We start from the raw sequence: 23,565 nt of genomic DNA, 5'->3' as shown, positions 1-23,565 counted from the left end.
GTATTGCATAGCTTAAAATCCTCTGTGAATGCATAGCAATTCATGACCTGACACTTTATACAATTTCTAGTGTTGCAATAGGAATATGTCAACTGTGTTCCTATCTACAGGCCTTTGACTTCCATCATTGAACAGGAGACATTCCATCTAAAATGCATTGGGTGGATAAACAGTTGATGAGTGGCTCTGTAGCTCAGGGGTTAGAGCACTGATCTAGTAAACCAGGGGTCATGAGTTCAAATCTCATCAGAGCCTGTGTTTCCCTTCTTCTGGGTTGGGAGGGTGGGGTGTGGTGGTGGTGTTTGCCTTACAAGCACAAGCTGCAGGGTTTGAGTCTCCAAGGGATAATTGGCTAGGCTTAAAATGGCCCACAAGGGCTGTTAGCCTAGTACTAATCTATGAACCAATGACTCAGCCATTCATTCCAGAATTCACAATGGTGATTTACACATGCATGCATTTAAATGCTACACACCACTAGATTTGAACCCAGGACCATGGTTACCCAAAACTTAGGTTTTCAAGCCATTTAACAGACTGAGCTACTGAGTCACTGTTATTGAAGGTCTATTTTTCAACATATAATTGCACACATACAAGCTGTTACATACCTCATTTACATCCATTATTACGTACATGGCTTTATAGGGATGCATTTCTCTACCACCAGAGTCCCAGTTAAACACCTATTTTTTCCATTCATGTTTTAGCAGGTGTATTTTTAAATGTTACAGATAGAAGTGCACAGGTACCTGCTTTTAGAGACCTCCCATGCATCCATCATTCTGTGTATGCCTTTCTAGTGATGTATTCCTGTACCAGACCCCAAGTTACACTCCCATTTTTTCCATTACTCATTAAGCACATTTGCATGAGGAGGCACAATGCTCAGCCTTGCTTAAATACACTTAATGATGGCAACTTGGCAATTGGTATGATTTGCTTAAACCAGCTATGCTAATTGACAGCTGTGTGTCTTGGCAGGTTGATGCACTGGTCTGCAGGTGTGATGGTTCTGGGTTTAAAATATGGTGCAGGTGTACATTTAGCAGAGCTTAGTGATGCTGCGTGTCATGCAGCACTGTGCAAAAAATGTTTAAAGAAATGAAAAATGGAGAGTTAGGACAGGGGTGAAATAGGATGCAAGCAGGGGGAAAAACATAGTGAAAGGCAGGTAGGTATGCGCAGGAACCATAGCTATCCATTTCTTGTACAGCAACAACTATGCACTTTAACAGATTTTTTAGCTGAATTTGGACTGTTGCCTCCAGAGAGAAGGGTGAAGACAACATAAGTGCATTGTCAAGCCAGTTGGACAAAATTAAGTGTGTCCAGTGGACACGTGTGTGAAATGGAGAGCTATGTATTGGAGTGAGAGTGGAATGTTGGGGAAGATATATAGGTACTTGTGTTGGAAGTAGTTAGGAAGGTAAGGAATCTTTTGCAGACAGACAAGACAGCAAATAGGGTTGGTGTGTGACACAAGAGGGGAGGTGAACACCTTGGTTGGGGATGGTGTTATGGAATTCAAGTCCCATGGACATCAGACACATTAGCAGTGTGATTCAAGTCCTCACCCATGTACCTTGACTGCTCCTGTGGAAGCAGTGGTTGACGTCATCTCATGGGGTGAGGTTGCCCCACCAGGATGGACAGCATGCTCTCCATCTGGCATAGGCATTCACCAAGAGTCCAGCACAGCAGCCCACGCACCATGCCTGACAGTTCCTCACAGGTAACATATTCACCCCCCCCCACACACTTCCACTCCCAGAGGGGGCACCAATCCCAGCCTGTGGGACAGAACTACCTGATGGCCCAGGTAGTGCAGGGCAGCAGAGGGGGCACCACCAGGTTGTGGCCCAGATGTGCTGGGCTCCTGTGCCACGGAGGGGGGAGCCAAGGTAGGTGGAACTGGCCTACCTTGTTGCACTGTAGTAAATTAAATATAAACATAAGGTAAAAATAAACATAACCAAACAAATGTTAGTATTAACATATTAGAAGATAATGATTAATCGAAACAAATATAAAGGAATATAATAAGGAACACAAATAAATAACGTAAATGAAAGTATATTAACATACACGCAATATGAAATTACACATAAGGCCAATATAAAAGGTTGTTACAAATAATATATTAATATCAAACATAATAATAAATAGAATTAGTAAATTAAAGAATAGAAGGGCTGGACTGAGAGAGGAAAAAAACATTAATAACTTTGAAGGTAATATTACTACACAGACTACTAATACATACTTCTACATACCTAAGATTTCAGTTGTGAGTACAGTGACTGCAAATATTGTATAGATGATGTTGGACATACATAGCTCTCAATTTTTTAGCATGGGACATTATAGGCCAAGCCCTACCAAACAGAGGTACAAAAGCACAACTACAGGGAACATTTTTACATAGTGTGCTCATGCATTAGTAGCAAGGTGTTTTGATAACGGATTTGCTGATAAATTGTATTCCAAGTTATGTCATGTATCTGCTAATCAAGGACCAGATATATGGGTAGTAGTGATTACATTCTGCAAAAACCATGACAGTTGAGAGGTATGTTCATGTACACTAATTACACTAGACAGCTGGCCATTTCTCAGTTGGTTGCCATTGGATTAGAACCCACAAGTACTGACTACAGGAATAATGTGCATTTTATTTGAATAGAATGAATTCTCAAAACACCATCTCCTTTAAGACTTCTATTGCAACCTTTTTTGTGAAATTGTTCATTTACACACATGAATAGATATGTGCGTTATCAGACTGGATAACAAATTCAGTGACCGCATAAATTATGAGCACTTTATTTGAAAACATTAGTTATCAAAGTACCATCTCCCTTTACACTGTAATGCTTGATGTCACATGAAATCTGGCAGTTATACACATGCATGGCTGTGTAAGATGTCTGTTAATCTAACTGTATAACCCGTTCATTTACTGAGTGCTATCTACAGCATATTTTGGGTAAAATTATCAGAACTGAAGCTTGACATTTAATCTGGGTATTACAATACATTTATTTGTGAAATTTGTTGCTGCATTAATTAGTTAACATGCAACAGTTGGCTGGTGTTGAATTAGAGCACACATGAAGTGAATACAGGAATAATGAACACTTATTTGAAAAGATTAAATATCAAAGCACAATCTTGTTTTACTTTATTGATAATGTTTCTTAAAGTCTAGCATTTAGACACATTGATAGCTGTCCAGGACTTCATTTAACTTACCCATATACCATGTTCATTGACTGAGTGGAATATACAGCATTATCTCAGACAAAATGAGCAGAATACAGGCTTGAACCTTGCTCTGGGGATTGTACTACATTTATTTCTGACATTTTTTGCTGCATTCTTTATTGAGTTGCATGTAACACATCCCTACTGTCACATTAGAACACACATGCAGTGAATACAGTGAATACAAGAATAGTGAACACTTTATTTTAAAACAGAAAGACATCCGCAAATGGGCGTGCCTTTGTTGAAGGTTGGACGTCGAGCTGGCACCTCGGCATTTGTGAAAATCTACTGCCAATCATTAGCGGACCGGAGTTCTGCTGTGGCGACCCCTAACTGGGAAAAGCCGAAAGACAACAACAACTTATCAAAACACCATCACCCTTTAAAATATATTGATTAATGTTGCTTCAACTCTGGCATGTAGACCATGGATAGCTGTGTAGGACTTCTGTTAACTAACCCATATACCCTGTTCATTTATTGATTGCAACCTACAGCACATTTCAGACAATGACCAGACAAGAATAGTGACTCTTAATCTGGGTATACCCCAACATTAACTGATGTTTGGAAGCTATGCTACACATTACTGCTTGCTTACTTGCTTTAACTTGCTTTACCATTTCAGGTAGGCAGTGACACATTAACAAAGATGTAAGATCTCCCAGGTATGTCATACCTGACTGTTAAGACTGCAAACTCTGTAATTAGTATATTGTATAATTACGTTATGCATTAAGATATTACTTTGAGTTTTTCATACTTACCACACAATTGTCTCATCCTGGCCAGGCACCCTGCATGTGACTGGACATTTCAAACCCTCTCTTCCGCAGCTCTGGGAAGAGTAGCAAACTATTATGCATACCAGTTTTGCACAGATTCAGCTTATATATTCCTAAATTACTGGCAAACATACTTACATATATGTTCCCTAGCCTCTTGAACCCTGGTGTCCAAGGCTCCCCTCTTCCTATGCTTCAGGTCATCATAGTGGGGATGACACTGCTCACCAGTGAGGGGGATACCACTGGTAAGTTCCCTGACCAACTGATCCCAGGCCACAGACTTACACTTTGAGCCCTGGTAATTGCCCTGCAGCAGCCTGGGTTCATAATTCTTAACCAATAGTCCAACAAAAACTCTGGACTACTGCCCTCCCCACATCTGCACACAAAAACACCCTCCTTCACCAACAGCACCAAGCATATCCACAACAAAGCTAAGACTCCAATGAATGATGTGAAATTCCTGCCTATTGGCCTTCAGATAGGCTGCATTCCCGCCCTTGCACTTTGTGCTGTAACTTTCAAAAAAAGCACCGTGCCACTTACCATCATGCACAGCCATGTGTAAGTGCAGCTTAGCAATGCACAAATGGGAAAAGACCATTGACCATATTTAAGCGCTGCTTAACATCACACAGCTTTTCTGAATGTAACAATTTTTTAATTTTAAACTAAACTGATGTTTTGATCACCTGATGGATTTTCACAGCTCAGGACTCAAACCTGAGACCTACTACACTGTAGGTCATGACTCAACCTATCTAGCCACTGGGGTAGTAAAGTGAGCTTGTATATCTTCACATATACTACACAGGTGCCTGTAAGCATAGTGCAGCTTCGATGTGCGGGTTTGCATATTGCTAAACACAGCAGAACTACAAGAACTGAATACATCTGGTTTCTATTTTTAGATGTCTAGCAGATGTCTGCTGTATATATCAGTGCAGCATAGTTAAGCAATGCACGACACTGCACAAGCAAGCACATAGAAAAATAAACATTAATTAAAAGTGAATACATCAGATTTCTATTTTTAGCTGTCTAGCAGATGTCTACTGTATATGTGGACAATGCTAAGCATAGCTGAGCAATGTGCCACACCATGCAAACAAGCACATAAACATAAACAAAAAAAAAATCTAAATTGCAGTTTCATGAAGTAATACCTGCTGTTCACCTTTTGGTCCAGGTTAACAGACCAAAAGGTATTGTGCTGTGCTTACCAACTGTCCAGAAGTGTTCTGGACAGTCCACAAGTACAGTGTTGCTTACATGGATTCATAATCGGTGTTACTGTGCTCTCCCTCAGCAGAGAGCTATAATTAATATATATGGCATGCTGCTGAGGAGGAACCATGGCTGTGTACTCAGGTACATTATGTGTAGGGTCTTCACGGAGCCTGCACAGATTTTATTGAATCCTGCGGATTGTTATTATGTCCTATTCTTACTACAGCTAGAACTGTTATTTCAAGCAGCTGGAAAATATCTAATTGTCCCAGTTTTTATAAAGGGCGGCCACGATGGTGCAACGGTTAGCATTGCCACCTCACAGCAAGAGGTTCTCCGGTTCAATTCTCAGCTAGGGTGCCTTCTGTGCGGAGTCTGCATGTCCTCCATGTGGTCACGCGAGTTTCCTCCGGGTGCTCCGGTTTCCTCTCAAAGACATGCAGTAGGTGGATTGGACACTCTAAATTGGCCCTAGGTGTGAGTGTGTGCATGTGTGTGCCTTCTGTGGAAGCTTGAGTGCTGGGCTGGCAACTCGACACTGTAAAACTCCATTGCCAATCATGAGCAGACATATGATCTGCTGTGGTGACACCTAACCAGGAAAAGCTGAAAGAAGAAGTCCCAGTTTTTATAAAGGCTCAGTTTTGTTAAATGTTATATATAAATTCATATTCTATTTATTACGCATCATCCAAATTCTCCCCAAAAAATTGCCCTTAACTAGAAATGACTTTATTTTATTAGTGAAAACATGAGCTGAAACACATTGATTCCAATACTTCTTTATATCCTTTTCACTTTTTTCTGTTTTTGTTAATGATATATTTTATTTTTTGTCTGGTTTATCTATTTTAATATCTTTACTGTGAATATGTTTTATTAAGGCAAATGTTGTATTCCCTTTTATTTAGTATTTTGAATAATTTATAGCATATTAGTTGATAGTTGTTAAACTGTAGCTGTTTTGCTTTTCACTAAATAAGGAATTGATTTAGGGTGTAGGCTTATGTGTTTTGATTGCTCCAGATGATATTTCTTGTTCATAAATTACATTCTTGCTTTAGCTGGATTTATTAAAAAAAAATGTTAAATAAATAAATCTATTGGCTGTATCTTGCAGTATATTCAGTTTGTTGCCAAAAAGGGTCCATATGGATCAAGACATGTATGTGATTAATAAACATAAATCAATAAATAAATAAATAAATGACTTTTGTTGACCTAACTATAAATCTGTCTTGGTCAACAAAAAAATGTCAGTTGTTTTCTTTTTCCTAGCAATGAATAATATAAAATGACCATGTAGCCCAAAGGTCACTTACGAACCTTTATGGCACAAACGTAAAATCACTGTTTAGCACTTTTGTCAATGATGACATCCTTGGAACCACTGAATAACATATATAGTATTAAGAGTGAATATAAACTGTTCTAAAACACATCCCCATGAAATCTATCCCATCATAGATCAAGAAAAGTGGAAAAACCACAAACCCTGTATCATAAAATGTATTCAATAAAGTTTGAGAATTGTGCACAATAAAAACAATCATAAACCACCAGGTAGTGCACAATGTATTGGTAGTTGTTTTACAAGTATTTTATTGGGTGAATAATGGGGGGTGTGCCTTTCTGTCAAATCACTGAACACTGAAGTCACTAAATAATGAAAGGCATTAGAATTTCATATGTTGCATCTTTCAGAAAATGCATGCTAATGTAAAAATGTGATTGCAGCATCTTTCAAGTTTATAATAGCAAAATTTAAAATCTGCCCCGCATTGTTTTTGGCTTTATCCAGAATTCTTGCTGTAAAACGTTGTAAGATATTTGTACCATAACTGAGTTATTTATTTATTGATTTATTGTTTGTTTATTTATGTATGTATGTATTTATTTATGTATGTATTTATTTATTTATTTATTTATTTTTGTCTAACAAACCTGCCTATATTATTTTGTCAATGAATTTGAATAGAATCAGTCAAGCAGAAAAAAATTACAGGATTAGATGTTTATTTTATTATCATTGTTATCATTATCATAATTATTATTGAATGACACTGAGATTAAATGCAGTTTACACATATTTCAAATAATTCTAGTTTTTGTGTTATCATATATCTATAAATTAAGTAGAAAATGATAAATTAACTCAATCATAGATTTATTTATCACAATGTTCAGGACTAATGCGTTACGAACAAATTATGTTTTTGAAAATAAAAAAATGGATCTGCTGTTAGTCATTAATAATAAAGAAAAATATAAATGATATCGCTAGAAAGTTATCTAAATATTTTACTATTTCTAAATACTAGAAATTGTCATTGTTGGAGAAGAGAATTATCCTGAGCATATTTCATGGTGTCACTCATAGTAGCAAGTTATGGTGCCATGAAGATTAGTGTAGCATTAAATCCCATTGACATATGAGGCTGTCTCAGTCTCACTGAATGTGATACACAGGAATCCCATAAATACTTAAAGCACATTCACTTACAAATATAAACTAAATTAGATATTCATTATGAAGCTGTTTCAGTGCCACAATGAATGTAGCATACAGGCTTCCCATAAGTACTTAAAACACAGTCCCCTGTAAATATAACCTAAAACAGATATGCACTAAAAGGCTGTCTCAGTAACACTAAGTATGGCATACATGCATCCCATAAACACTTTAGTCTCATAAATATTAATGAAAACAAATATCCACAACCATTTTACAAGATAGGTCTTCTGGAAAATCCATGCCCTCTCCCAATCACCCAGTAAAACACCACATATGAAACCACAGATATCTATTAATAATCAATGTATCTGGCAGTCAGCAGTCTGAGGATTAATTACTACCTGCAGTTCTACAAAGTTTGTAAACCTGAGTATTCTGTCTCTGTGTCCTTTTACAACAGTCCAGCTCAGAATTCTTGGCATTAATTTTCTGTTGGACTGACATATTTTGCAATTTATTTTTTAATTATGGCCTTCCAAGGCCACATTCATTGAATTCTATTGAAGGGAATTTCACATCCAGTGGAATCACATTTTATTTTCCTTATTACATTTCTGAAATGCTAAAGACACTGCAAAATAGCAGGGAAAGTGAAAGATTCCTTCAGAACACCACCAAGCTGTATCTTTGTTAGTATACAATGTTTTATGTAATGTTTTTCTCACCAGTTTTGTTGGAAATTTCTCCTTGAAAACACATGATGCAGCTGAAACAGCAGATTGGCTGGCCTGCTTGAGGTGCTTTCCTGTAGCCGATGGAACAACTTTCAGTACATAATGAGTGAGGAATCTAAATTAAAAGTTATATTAATTATAAGATATGTACACACATACTCAAAGTTGTATAATGTACACTGAATGTGAATTGCAATCATTTAAAATTTCTTTCCTAGTGAAACATTTGAAATAAAATTATCATCAGACCAGCTGTTCCTCAGTATTTTATCTGTCTGAAACCATGATAACAGCACAGTAGCAGGAAAGAATACCATACTTGAAAAGAAAGAAGTGTTCTCTGCTCTTTCTTATACCATTGGTGTAAGACATTCTTCAGATTTTCCAGTAACTTTGTTGTTCAGTGCATTCCTCATTGACTAGTTCCTCGGGGTTCTCAGCTTGCATATATATGCACTTACTGGGTGGCTACCCTCTACGGGGCAACTTAGCAAGACAAGGTGTAGTTCATGTGATTTCTACAAATGCCAGTTATAACATATAGACCATTCAGGCTATACAAAAATCATAAGATGAAAGAAGTCAGTTTGCCCTTGTGTGTGACAGGATGGCATGTATCACTTAGCTGCATATGGCATGATCTTACTTTGAAGAAAACTCTTATAACAGAAAAATATATCTGATTCTTACTTTTTCAGGTCACTACTTGGCCTAAAATTTTCCAGCAATACACATGATTTGGCTTAAGACAGCCTTGTCTTGCTGATTCCCTAATGTATAAACTACACATATTTAGTTTTTCTTGTCACTTTAAAGTCATTGGTGATTTGACTGCATTTCCTATCACATGTAGATTTTATATTGCTACTGACAGTCTTTGAGGCCTGCAGAGCTGTTTATCAGTGAAATAAATTGGTGAATATTAGAAATACAAGTCTATGCTTCTGTCCGCACTGCAAAGACCAAACAGCTGATATACTACATCTATTCTGGAGCTGTAAGTGTGTATTTAAACTCTGGAACTCCCTTAAACTTCAACTACAAAAAAATGGGCTATCAGACTTCTACCCTCACCTGGGAATTTACTCTGTTACATATCTTACCAAACAACATTCCTAAAGCACAAGCAGTTACAATGGTCAACATTTTCCTTTTAATGAAACTCTATATAGCAACCAATTAGCTTAACACAATTAACATCTCTTGGGAGAGTTTTAGAATAATGGCGACTAAACACCTATTAGCCCAAAAAATATTAATTGATAAGGAGAATAAAAACAATATGATCAGGAAATTATGGGAACAAGTCTTTAATATTATCCTTGCTTAACTTACCACAAATAACCAGACTTAACTACGATCACTTCCCTAATTTAAATTTCGACCCACAACAACACATACTGATTTATAACACCTTTTTTTCTTCCTAAATACTGAAAGAATCGATGTATATAGTGTAAATATTATTGTCAAGTTGTTTTATCTCTTCTTGTATTAACCTCGACATAACAATTGTATTATTGTAAATATATATTACCTATTCTTGTTGTACTGTGTTTACTATTTTGAATAGATGAAAAGAAAGAAATACAAGTATATGCATTCCAAACTGATAATATATAATAAGGAGCTATAGAATCTGAGCCTCACACAACCCTCTCTTACATATATATCTACATTATTAAACTTTTTTTTTTTTTGTTATTGATTGATTTATTTATTTTAAGCATACCTCTCGATCTCCAGATGTGACAATTGGAAACAAAAGACCTTAAAATCAGAGACAGTTAATTAGCATAAATATGCATAGTCAGTTATACATTGTTACTTCTTCCTAGTTTAGTTACATAAAATGGCATTACTGATGGAGATTCTTCATTAAAGAAAACAATTACACAAACACAGAGATATCAAATTCCAATGCCCATGATAACCATATGAGGATAAATGTAATCAACCATATAACATTGCACAGCAGTTGTTACTGTGAAATTAGTACAGTAACACCCGCACTTCCAAAATATGAGTTGTGTCTTTGGGTGTTTCTAAAATACAGCAAGCACTGCCATTAACTGTTTTTGCACATTTACTGCCCTAACGGAATGTGTCCTTTCTGAAAGGTAGGTGACATTTGACTGTGAACAAATCACATAAATATGATGTCCATGATAAATTGCTGCTTTCAGATGCACACACTGACTCCTAACCTAATGAGTCATAACAATGTTTCTTTAAAAGTCACATAATTTTTATTTCCTTTCATACATAGCCTCCTCCCAAAAAAGATAGCCAATGTCTGTACACATTCTTAACACAGAAAAAATAATAGAAAAACTAAAGTGTTTCATGTTATTGATGTTGGATGCATATACATGTGTCCATTTGGTAGACAGGAGAGTGTACTACTCTCATATACCATTTTCTGATACACATAGGCTTAGAGTGACCCTCAAAAAGTACTGAATGCTTAGAAAGTCCAAGGTTTAAGATACGTTTTTTTTTAAATTACACCTCTCCTGTCTCCACAGTTAAGTAAGCAGAAATATCAACGTGGCCTGTACTAATAACTTTTAGTGTAATGGTTTGTTTGAGGCCATTAAATTTAAAAATTTCAAGTATATCATTTCTGTTAATGTCACTGAAGAAGGAAGCAGCAAGTGCATAAATAACTTTAACTCCCAATGATACTTACATGTGTTTTTCCTGGATCATTCTAGTAACACCTCTAGCTGTCAGATATTGCCTGTTTAAATTTGTGCTAATAACTTCCAAAAGCAAGTTGCACACAAGCTACTGAAAAGTTTTCATATTAAAGCTTACATTATGGAAAGCAGCACTGTATTCATACGTGACCACTGTTCAGCACAGTTGAGAGATTTTAAACTTTTTTTATACTACTTGTATATCCTGTCATTATTTGCAGATTTCTCTAAATATTTTACCAGTCAAGTAGCAAATGCAAAACTACTTAGACTCATGAAAGCTCTAAGCAGGATGAAGAAATTAAAACAATGCTGCTGATCAATGGATGGGGAATCACAAATTCAAACCTAGGGAAGGTCCTATTTCCCTTACTGACAGGACAATCTGTTAAATACTCAAGCTACAGGCACAAACCCATGCCACCCCTTTTCCCCATAGTGGTTATATATTGGGTAAAATCAGGTTATATCGGCTAGGCTTGAAAGGGCTCTTAAGCTGTTAGCCTAGTGATATCCTATGAACCTATGAACTATATGTGTGTAGCTTGGGTGGTTATTGAGGAATTGTAAGTTGTTTACAGGCCATATAAAACCAAGTTACTAAAGTAGAATCTAATAAGTATAACCATAAGTATAACCACTGAAAACTTAGTTTGTTTAAGCAGTTTGACATTTATAGTCTTTACTGACACTTGTGGTTCTACAGATATAAGCACTTGTTTGATCTATAAAGTCCACTTCTCATGATTTATCACTACAGTGCTGTGTGCATGATTAAGGGAAATGCGTGAACTGTCAGACTGCTGTGGAGGGGCACCTGTTGTTAGAGGAAGGACAGCATAAAATCTCTATACTAAATGATTACAGCATAGTGTGCCCAACCCTCTACCACCAGATATCTATTCATTTCCATCTTTACCTGCCTCAGATACTTAAGGGCATTTTGCATACCTTACAGTATTGCTGGCAGTATTACTGGTATACAGTCTGGTGGTCTTACAGTTAAGATTCTCTGCGAGATCCCTTACTCATTAACTTAATTTTGGAGACACTTTCTTGCAGACATTTAAAGTATTGATAGCAGGGTACTTTTCTTTGCTTACTTTCCTGCTTTGAAGGACTGCTTTGTGTTTCTATTACTTGATTTTGAGAACATGTACATTCTATCCCAATTAGCTGCCCACCTGCAAAATATTTGCAGGAATAAAGCAGTGTATTACTTCAAACAGACTTTTCCTTTTCTTTTTAGTTGTTGGTCTTGGGGACAACCATCCACTCAGCTGGGTTTGGAGAGTCTATAAGGGCACTGACTCCACAATAGGCAGCTTACATTATTTATTTACATATAGTACACTTAAGACCTGGGCGGCCGCGGTGGTGCAGCAGTTAGTGTTGCTGTCTTACGATAAGAGGTTTTTTGGTTCGATCCTCAGCTGGGGTGCCTTCTGTGCAGAGTCTACATGTCCTCCCTGTGGTCATGTGGGTTTCCTCTGGTTTCCTCCTACATCCCAAATACATGCTGTAGGTGGATTGGGCACTCTAAATTGGCCCTAGGTGTAAGTGTGTGCATGTGTGTGCCTTCTGTGGAAGGTTGGGTGCCAGGCTGGCAACTTAACACTGTAAAATTTCACTGCCAATCAAAAGTGGACAGTTGATCAGCTGTGGTGACCCCTAACTGGGAAAAAGAAGAAGAACACTTAAGCCCTGGGAGCAGGGTTCATTGCCAAAAAATATAAAACATGATGAAATTTACAGGCACTGCATCCTGGGGGTAGGGAGATAAAGGTTAACTATGCACAATTCATATGCAGCCCTGCAAATTATGTTTTAGCATAAAAATGATACAATGTTATAAAATTTACAGGGCATGACTGATTTTGCAAAGGTAGTAGATATGACAAGTTTCTTAGAAAGTAAAAAATTCTCAGATGAAAGACTTAAATTATCTGGGCTGCCTTTGTGAACTGCTATCCTGGGTAAGATTTTTTTCTGTTAACATTAGTAGCCATACTGCTGGTAAAGTGCTTCCTTGTGTATTTCTCAGACATTCCCTCTCTTCTTGCATCGATATGCATTTGTGAAACATCAAACACATCTATATTATGTTAAACATATGAGATATTTAAAAAGGAAGACTAGAACAGTTAAATATATCATCTTTGGGATCTAACCTTCCATGACCTTCATTCCATAATATAGCAGGTACATCCACTGTCAGAGTTTGGTTGCCAACTGCAACAGATTCAAAACGGCCAACCTCTGGGTACCAAAAAGTGCTTTCTTTTGTTACTTGCCAGTTTACAATGCTGAACAGAGCAGGAGGATTACCATACACATCAAAAAATACTTCCTCACCATTTTTGTTCCTAAAATGAGTATTTTTTACATAGTGGAAAAGCTGCAAAGAGAAAAAAAAAACAGTTTAAGATGATGGTCAAAATATTTATTTATTTATTTTTATTTATTTATTATTTTCTCCATCAATGGATAGTGAAGTACAGTATATTATTGTATAGTATAGCATATTATAGAATGATAGCTCATTAACATTCAAAAACGTGCATGCTGATTGGTCAGTCCAACCAGCATGCCCGTTGTAAATCGAGCATAAACCAACAGAAAAAAGTTCAGTCACCCGGACTTTATTCTTTTTATATATGCTAAGACTTTCCAGTTTTCTTGAGCTAAGAAGTTGAGAGGTACATATGGAGGGCAAAGAAAATAAAAGGAAAATAAGGCATGTTATGCAAAACTAAACAAACAAACTTGATTTGCCTTGTATATCTGCCCTGTCTCCCTCGTAACTCTAAACTGCCTGGATTTCAAACTTTGCTTTTTTTTTTTTTCAAAAAAAAAAAAAGTAATGGAGATCTTCCTTTCTCCATTGCTTGCTTTCCAAAGTACTGATGTACTGCATGAATGTGGGAATGTAAGGCCCATACGCATACACAGTACATCAAGAAAGCGGAAGGATGCTGAAGCAACATGGAGAAACACCCCCGCACTGTTATACAAAGGCATTAAAGAAAAGTAAGTAATTTCTTAAATAATGTCATTGTATAATAGCAATAACCAACTCCTGGGTGTGATATATTGATGATTTACCCACGGCCTTTGTTTAATCACTCGGGCTTCACCCTCATGGATAAACCACACCTAGTGGGTAAATTTTCAATATACTACACCCAGTCATTCGCTGTTGCTGTAGTATAGTGTAGCATAGCATAACATGGTATAGTTTAGTTACAGCATAAATTATCATTGTTATTATATGCTAAAACTGCTGAAGTTATGCAATGTGTTATTTTTTTAATTTACTACTAAGGGCTTTAAGGTCATCTGAACAAGAATATATTATAGATAAATATAATTTACTTCATAAGATCTAAAGTAAATATATTCCTGTGACTTAAGACTATGAGCTTTATGTCTGCAGTGTTTCTCTTTGTACCCTTATACTGTCTGATTTTGGAAAACACCTAACTTATCTGAAGAAATACCATAGCACTGACAGCTACAAATGAAAATGTAGGACATCTGTCAATTTATGCAATTCGCAAGAAAATTGGGAGACTGTGTCCAGAACAATGGTGTAATCTGCATTCAACATTCTTCATGCTGGAGGCAATTAATCACATTTTTCAAGTTTCTAGGAGCAAAGTACAAGCATGTTAAAATGTAGACCATGGAGTACTGGTATAAGGTTGCTCCATGAAATAGATGATGCAACCTACATCCAAACAGTAACCCTGATAAACTTATCTTCAGAACTGCCTTGAGACCCTACATATGAGATGGGGCTTGTCAATCATTAAGTCATGTTCTGCATTGCTGTATGGGTTGAGGAGAAGTGTGAGATGCTCCCTGCCTGGGTCCCCACTCAAATGTTTCACAACAAATACAAGTTGTCTTGAAACTTCTTCACTGGCTTAAGTTCTGATGCTGATTTTAACAGGTTGGATCTTATGTCTATGGGGAAACTGTAATGAGCTAAAGCAAGTGAGTTTATTTAAAAAATGTTGTACAAAATGCAAACTTCTTTTCACTAAAGCATGCAGCAGAATTGTACAATATGTACATAAAGCAGTGCAGATCATACAGATATTTTTCTATAAAACTGTTATGTCCATTTGAGAATGAAACTGCATTCAAACAGATATACATACAGTATTTTGCTATTTTTTCTGTCCCTCTAGATTTGCTGTTTCCTTTCTAAATCTATTGACATCATGAACTGCAATTTCCTCAAGAGGTAATTGACTTGACTGAACAGGAAGTGAATGTTTGAAGAACTTGAGAGTCTTCTATTTAGACTGATAATTTGTCTGGAATACATTATCTGCAATTCCTTAACAGTTGCCAAATGTTCTTCAAAGCCTAGGGTAGATAGAGTACAGTAAATTTTTAATCGGTGGTCATTAGTGAAATCAGCGACACTACCAAAGTTGGAAAGCACATTTTATTTTCAAGGGAATGAGCCCCCTGAGAGCTGAGCCAGTACAAAAATGTATTAGATTTTTTAATGGTCCCCTTCTACCTCAAGGCTAGATTTGGTGCACTTGAACAAGACAATGTCATATGATCACATTGTGAAGAGCCAGAATGAAATCATTGCAAAAATGTACAATGGACATAATATGGACTGTTGAAGGCCTTTTCCATAAAGATGAAAGCCAATAAGCTAATCTTTTCCACAAAAGAACAGTTAAGGTCCTGTCTTTTTGGTAATTTTTGGACCATTTTTTTAGACTTTCCTCCATGCCCATACATTCCATTCAAGTTTGGATAAAAACTTAACATGATTGACTGATTCAAAAACCCTTTATTAAAAAGGAAAACATAATCCATCAACACAAAATTCTCCCATCTTAAAATAAAATCAAAGTCAAAGTCAAAGTGAACTTTATTGTCATTTAGACTTCACAAGGATAACCCAAACGAAATTGTGTGCATCAGGCTCAATACTGAGATGACAATTACACACATACACATTACATAAAGCACATGCAACATACATAACATTAAGTTATTACATAGTATTGCTACAGTTTTAGAGGCTGTGTTTTTGATTATTGCACATTTATTAGATTATTTATTAAATATTTATTTAATAAATTAAAGTAGATACCATCGTCAATTTGATGCATTTCTATAAATTCATTAACCCCCTTTCTGAAACCATTTTCTTTTGGAAATATTTTTTGATAATCCCTGTCTCTGTCCTCTTACCATTGCCTGTATAATATATTTTTCAATAGTTTAGCTAAGAATTTCATGTCTGATATAGGTATTCAATTTTGTACAGAAGGCGGCTGAATTTTGCCCTGATTTTGCTGACAACAGCTTTAGGCAGTGGATATATAATAACATGTTTGACATGAGAAGAGACCACTCCTGTGGACAAGGAGAAATTATACATATACCATGCTAGCTTTAGAAAAGACAGGATAGAGCTGTCTGAGTGGGGGTTGTAATTAATATATATGTTTTCAAGGTGTGTATTAACAAAATCCAGCTAATATTCTAAAACAGATTCACATTTTGCTTTCAACTATTGCATTCATTTGAGTGTATGTGAAAGTGTGAGGGGATATACAACAAGAGATAATGATTTTAATGTCTGCAGACATTTAAATAATTTGGTAAATTAATCACAAACTGATTGATTATCCTAGTCCAATCTTGTTTACAACTATATTCCCCAGTTTTCCACTTAGCAATATTACAGAAAACCTTATGGTTGCTGCCTCTTTTTTAATTTCTCCAAGTCTTTTGGGTTTCTAATACCATGACGGGAATGGACCCCACTCCTAAGTCAAAGTGCAATTAAAGTTCATAAAATTAGTATTTTTCAGCCTTTGATGTCAGCCAGAAGTGCTCTTTTGCCCAATAATAACTCCTTCTGCAATTTGTGTGGGGTTACATGGATTGGTAACATATCTAAATATGATTGTAGATTCTATTTTATAAGACCTGTTGTTCCTACTACTATTGGAACTGTCTGGGTATCTTTCTTCCACATTCCTCTCATTTCTGCCTGCAAATCCTGATATTTTATGACTTTGTGTCTTTCTGTACACAGCACACTGTAGTCACTGGGTGTGGTGATTTCAATGATCAATGCTACTTTTGTCTTCTTTTTATGGACCACTATATCCGGTTTTCTAGTATCTATCTTTTGAACTGTTAGTAATGGGTGGATCCCATGTGATATAAACTTCATCATTTTCTATGATGCTTTTTGGCTCATGTTTCCACTGTTTTTTAGCCACTTCAGTACCATAATGTTTGCACAATCCCCAGTGCAACAGTCTTGCCACATTATTATCCCTGTCAGTATACAGTAATTCTGCCATTAATATATCACAACCAGCAACAAGGTGTGCGACTGTTTCCAATTTGGTTTTACAAAATGTACATTTGTCTGTTTCTCCCACATGTTCAGTGAACTTTGCAAACCAGTGTGTATGCAGTCCACTGTCTTGGGAAATCAATATTAACCTTTCATCTCTTGGTTTGAATTTGCTTCTCCTTAACCATTCCTGCATTCGTTCCTGATCATCATGAGGTTCTTCCAGACATTTTCTATACTTGCAACTATATTTATGCATTTTCCACATTTCTTGCCTACTGAGCTGGTCCTTCACCTTATATTCTTTATTTTGTTTTTTTGGCACATTCAGTTGCTGCCTGATTTCTATCTACTTCTGGTCTGATTTACATTCCTTCTTGACACCGATATGCTTCTGCTAGATTAAGCAGAGAAGTCATCTTAGATTTATTCTCCTCATGTTTCAAAACTTTCACTATGTTTGGGTCTTGTGAGGTCAGCAGATATGTGTGGAGTCCCACAATTGCAGATCTATGTAATCATTTTCAAGGAGGCCCATTCCTCCTTCGGAATGGGGAATATATAATCTTGGTATACACTGATTTTTATAAATCATTTGGTGAGGGTGAAACATCATTCTTGTTTTCCTATCTAATCTATCCAACACATTTTGGAGCCAGTTAATCACTCCAAAACTGTAAGTTAGGACAGGAAGAGCAAACTGGTTAATAGCTTGGATTTTGTTCCTAAATGTCAACGCTGATTTCAAGATTAATTTAAGTCTTCTAAAGTATTCCTTACTAAGTTTCATTAACATTTGTTCATGTCTTATTGCTGATCCTTCATCAATTTGCAAATATTTATACGCCCCCTCTTGCTCAAGTTCTTTTATACCACATTCTTGTCCCTAACTAATGTTTTCCTGGTGCTATAGTTTTCCTGCTTTAATGGTTGCTTTTGCAAATTTATCAAGACCAAATGACATTCCTATATCATCTGAAAAAGTTTTGACAACCTGCAGTTGTGCTTTCAGTTCCTCATAGGTTCATATGTTCATAGGCCTGTACTAGGCTATCGACCCTAGGGCCTATACAAGCCTAGCCATAACAATTCCCTGGCTATTTCTTCCCACACTATCTACTTCCCTGGAGCCCTGTCTAGCAGGGTGACTGACGTGATCCCCGGGGTGAATTTCCTTTCTCCCATCCAATCATCAAGGTTCCTTTTGAAGAGGGCCAAAGAGGCGCTCTGCTTGACATTTATGGGCAGTCTATTCCAGAGTCTGGGGAGTCTCTGGGTCAGGAACCTATCCCTTCAGCATGTTTTGTTTATTGTGATGACAAGATTTAGATCCCTGGAGTGTATGGCTCTGAGGGATTGGGATTTCCTTAAGTGTAGCATGTTGAACAGCTCTGGGTTTGACATGGCCTTGTATGTAAAGCAGAGATCACCTCGGAGTAGACGATATGCGATAGAGTATAGCTGGAGTTTTTTAAGGCGGTCAGCATAGGGCATCTGCTTTAGGCCTGTAATTCTTTTAGTGAGGTATTTCTGTGGCCTTTCCAGTTGTTGCAGATGTCTTGAGAGGTACATACCAAATGGGGCATTATATTCTATAATGGGTCTAATGAGGGATGAGTACAGTGGAATAATGACCTCTTTTTTTCTGGATGAAAAGCCCTTAGTGATGAGGTGTGCCACATAGAAGGATTTCCTGGCTGTTGTGGCGATGTGGTTATTGAAGGTGGGACCACTGTCCACCTGTGTCCCTAAGTCTCTTATCACACTTTCAGTGTTTAGTGTACCGCCACCTATGTGATAATTCATGGGTACATGTTTTTTTCCCAAAGGGGATAACTATACATTTCTTGGCATTGAGTTCAGCCCATGGCTCTGGCACCAAGCATCTGTTTCTGTAAGGCCCTTTTGTAGAGTATCCACATCATTTGGGGATTTAATAATGGCTCCCAGTTTGCAGTCATCTGTGAACTTTGTTAGCCAGAGTCCCTTAGTGTTGGCCTGTACTTCAGAGAAGTAGATGCCAAACAAGAGAGGTCCCAGGACTGAACACTGAGGTACTCCACTTGTCACTTGTCTGGAGCTGAATTTGGAGTCAGCTACTTCTACAGTGTGGGTACTGTCAGTAAGCCAGTTGGCAACCCATTGAGTGACGTAGGGATTAATGCCCAGCTTAGTAAGTTTATCTATGATTACAGAGTGGTGGATGGTGTCAAAGGCCTTGGTGAGGTCCAGATAGGCTGTATAGACTGCCTTACCCTCATCCACGGCTCTGGAGACTGATTAGAAGAAGTCAATAAGGTTCAGGAGACAAGATCGGCCCTTCACGAACCCAAACTGGGTGGGGTCCAGTGTTTTAAGGTTGCCAATGTCTTTGTTTATAAGTTCCATTATAATACATTCCATGGCCTTGCAGATCAGGCTCGTCAGACTGATGGGGTGGTAGTTCCCGGGATCCAAGGGTCTGATGAGCTATACAGTTTTAAGTCATCAACAAAGAGAAGGTAAAAAGTCTTTATACTTTGTTGTTTTCTATGTGCCAAATTATATCTATGGCCTAAGCTGTTAAGTAAACAGCTTAATGGGTTAAGGACAAGCAGAATAGCAATGGTGACAAAGAGTCACCCTGGAATATCCCCCTTTGAATTTTTATCCCTGGGATAATAATTTCCCCTTTATCATGGCTTAATTGCAAAGTAGTCTGCCACTGTTTTATGGTCACTGTAATGTAGTCGATCAGTGTAGGGTGTATCTTATGCATTTTTAAGCACTCTTTTATCCGTGAATGTGAGATACTATCAAATGCTTTTTTTGTAGTCGAGCCATGCCATACTTAGATTCTTCCCCTTTTTACAGTTCTCCATTATGACTTTAACAACAAATGATTCTTTGTTCCATGTTACTTTTTTATTGCCTTTTTGTTCTACTGCCATAATTGAGATTTCTTCTAAATGACTATAAACTCTCTTAGCATCAATTCCTGTATAGTTTATATGTTGTCAGAGGGCACGTTATTGGTCTATCATTTTGAGGGTAGCTTGCAGGTTCACTCTTAAGTAGGAGCATTGTTTTTCCTGTTGTTAGCCAGGTTGGTGTCTGTTTGGGGTGACCATATAAATAGTTCTTACTTATGGCTAAATCTTCTTGCAAAGATGTTAATACTTTTAATCAAAAGTGAGGTACTGCATCTGGGCCTGAGGTTTTCCAATTAGAGGCTTTTCTTAACTTTGTTTCAGTCTCTCAAGCTGTTACTTCATCCCATTTCATATCCTGTACCTTTAAACTTCTTATTCTTTCTTTTACTTCTTCTATCCATTTCACATCTTTCTTTTGTTCCACAGGATCTTCATAGATACTTCTTCAAACGTTATCTATTTCTTCTTTTTTGTCAGTCTTTTAATTCCTTTTACCTCGTTTCCTAGTTCTCTATAAAACCTTTTTGGGTCATCAATAAATTTCTTATTTTGTACTTTCCCTTTATATTTATCTTTGTATCTTCTAAGCTTTTCCGCCTGTGCTGAAATTTTTAGTTTATTTGCAATAGTGCATGACAGATCCTGATCTGTTCTAATACTGTGCATTGCTTTTATCATGTCTATCTTTCTTAGTATTTTTGTTGATCGATTCCCTCTTCTATAGTCTTCTAACAGTGACACTTCTTGTCTTAATTGCTTTATAGTTTTCTCTATTTGATATTTCCATGATGTTATTCAATTTCTCCCCTTCCTTTCCCTCACTACCCTGTGATCTTGTGGTAGAACTTTATCAGTTATTAATTTAGCTGCACAGTAATATATCCTGTTTACTTCTGTTATATTGCATGAATCTCTATAGACAGTCCTAATTACTGTGTTCATTTGTTTTATTGAACTTCTGACTTTTTGAGTTTTATTGAACTTCTGCAGTCCATGTCTTTCATTGCTCTTAATATATCTATCTATCTATGTCTGTTAAATCAAGCAATTCTTCTCTTAGCTCATTTTCTTCCAAACTTAGGGCACATCCCTTGTCCATTTCCTGCAGGCATTCTATAGAAAGTTCTATACCATCTTCCTGTGGCACATTCTCTTCAATTTCATCCAGTGCCATCTGTTACTCTGTCATATGGGAACTCACTGGCCTATCACTCCTCAACATTGACTGCATCAGTGTTTCCACAGTTTCTTGATCCTTTTCTTGCTGTCTAGCTTCATGTGACTGTTTATACTGGTTTCCTGTGGAAGGCTCCAAAATGTCTTCATATGGCGCCTGACCAATTGCTTCCAGTTCCATTCGTTTCCCCTTAATTTAGATATCCATTGGTCTATCCTGTTGTAGTGCTTTCTGAATTTTTATTTCTTTACCTTCTCCATTACTAATGTCCTTTTCTACATTTCCCCTTTGTCTTCTTATTTTTGTATTGTAAAGTTTTCCATGTCCAGGTTCCTTTTCCTGTATTTCTCTTCAAATATCTTTGGTGCTGCTCTTTTGTATTGGTTAGTTTTGCTTTCTCCTTTGCATAAATATTATACATTATCAAATCTCTTTTTCTTTCCCATGACCATATTTCTTCTTCAGATGTCTCTTGATCTTCCTGCTTCTCCTTACTTTGGGGACTTACTCCATCATGATGTGGTGTAACTTGTGATAGACCTTCTACAGCAAATCTTCCACTTCACAGTCACTCCGTAACTCAAAATTCTATTTTTTTACTTCTACTTTACTAATCTTCTTTTCTACATTCCATCTTTGCAATATTATTTTTTTATTGTGAAATGTTCCATATCTGGATGCCTTTGCCTGTATTTTCTTTGAATGTCTTTGGGGCTGCCTTCTTTAAATTGATTAATTTGGCTTTCTTCTTTGCATAAATATTGCAACATATCAAATCACTCTTTCTTTCCCATGCCCATATTTCTTTTTTATACTTTTCAAATATCTTTAGGTTTTGTTGTCTATATTTTCACACTTCCTCAGATGCTTCTTTTTCCAAACAGATCAAAGTTTATTGATCTATATACTGTTTTTCACAAATCTGTTTTATTAATGAATACAACTTTTCATTTGAAACTTCTGACAGTTTTTCCTGTGGAGTGTATTTTTCTTTCCTCTAATTTCCCTCTTAATGATTTTGTGTATCTTGTGTCTAGAAATTCTGGGCTTTTTGCATAATAGTAACAATACATAATTTATTTCTTATCCTTAATAATCCACTTTATTGTCCTTATGGCTCTTCTTTGGCCTATCTGTTTTTGTGAATTTTGTGGACTACTTCTTCCTTCTACAAGAGGGAGGCCATCCTCCCCCTGGGCCTTGCCCAACTCCATTGTAGGAATGTTTCCATATTTTGAGGATTCTACATTGTCACCTTACCAGAACTGGGCACATTTTTATCCTAGGTCTTGTGCGCCCAGCCTTCTTTTTTAATTTTTAGCCTATTTCTGTCCATGTATATAAATACAGTCTATATATCAGCGCTGTCTTGGTGAGATTTTTGTGAAAAACAGGATCCAACTCACGAAGGTACTTACCAAGACTTGAGGATAAATTCAATTTCAGCAATAAGACTCTCTTTTACTTACTGACTTATCATCTCTCCATTCAGACCCCATGAGGACTAGTTGATACTACCTGAGATGGTTATATTTGGTTACAGTCATGACTGTCTCGATTATCCTTCTGCAAATTAGAAACATGTTGGTAGTGCTCAGAATTATGAGATTTTTTTCCATCTAGTCCGTTTAATTCCTGTCTCATTCTATACTGTCCCTTAATACTGGACGTCATCTACGGATATTGATTTCCAATATGTCTTGTTAACATTAACTGGAACAAGCTGGGAAACATATGGGAACCTTTACATGTCCATGTTTTTAACTTGCAGAACTTCCTCCCAATTTACTGTTTTCAGATCCACAGGAAATGCTGCTGTCAACCTTTCAGGGAAGGATTTTTTCATTGGTATAGATTGGAGAGCTTTCTGGTGTTTAAATGATCAAAAGAGTCACTAAGGGAACTGAGTAACACCATGACCCTCTTAGATCTCTGTATGCAGAGG

General features: G+C 36.8%; 1 protein-coding gene and 1 non-coding gene across 2 annotated transcripts in view; both read left to right on the top strand.

Annotated features, from left to right (window-relative positions):
* The window catches only part of LOC122803802 (vomeronasal type-2 receptor 26-like), a gene marked incomplete at its 5' end in the record, with an annotated part of 837,235 nt that overhangs the window by 198,660 nt on the left and 615,010 nt on the right, over nt 1-23,565 (top strand). The window contains one exon of the mRNA XM_044073487.1: nt 18,855-18,871. Coding sequence (XP_043929422.1) covers nt 18,855-18,871 — 17 coding nt within the window. The remainder of the gene's footprint in view (nt 1-18,854; nt 18,872-23,565) is intronic.
* TRNAT-AGU lies at nt 183-255 on the top strand. The gene has a single exon. It is a non-coding gene; the product is annotated as a tRNA-Thr (tRNA).

This window comes from Protopterus annectens, chromosome 6.part0, assembly GCF_019279795.1.
Source record: "Protopterus annectens isolate FY-2018-M chromosome 6.part0, PAN1.0, whole genome shotgun sequence".
Lineage (NCBI taxonomy): Eukaryota > Metazoa > Chordata > Ceratodontiformes > Protopteridae > Protopterus > Protopterus annectens.
Note: the sequence above shows the minus strand (reverse complement) of the source record. Positions and strands in the feature narration are given on the sequence as shown.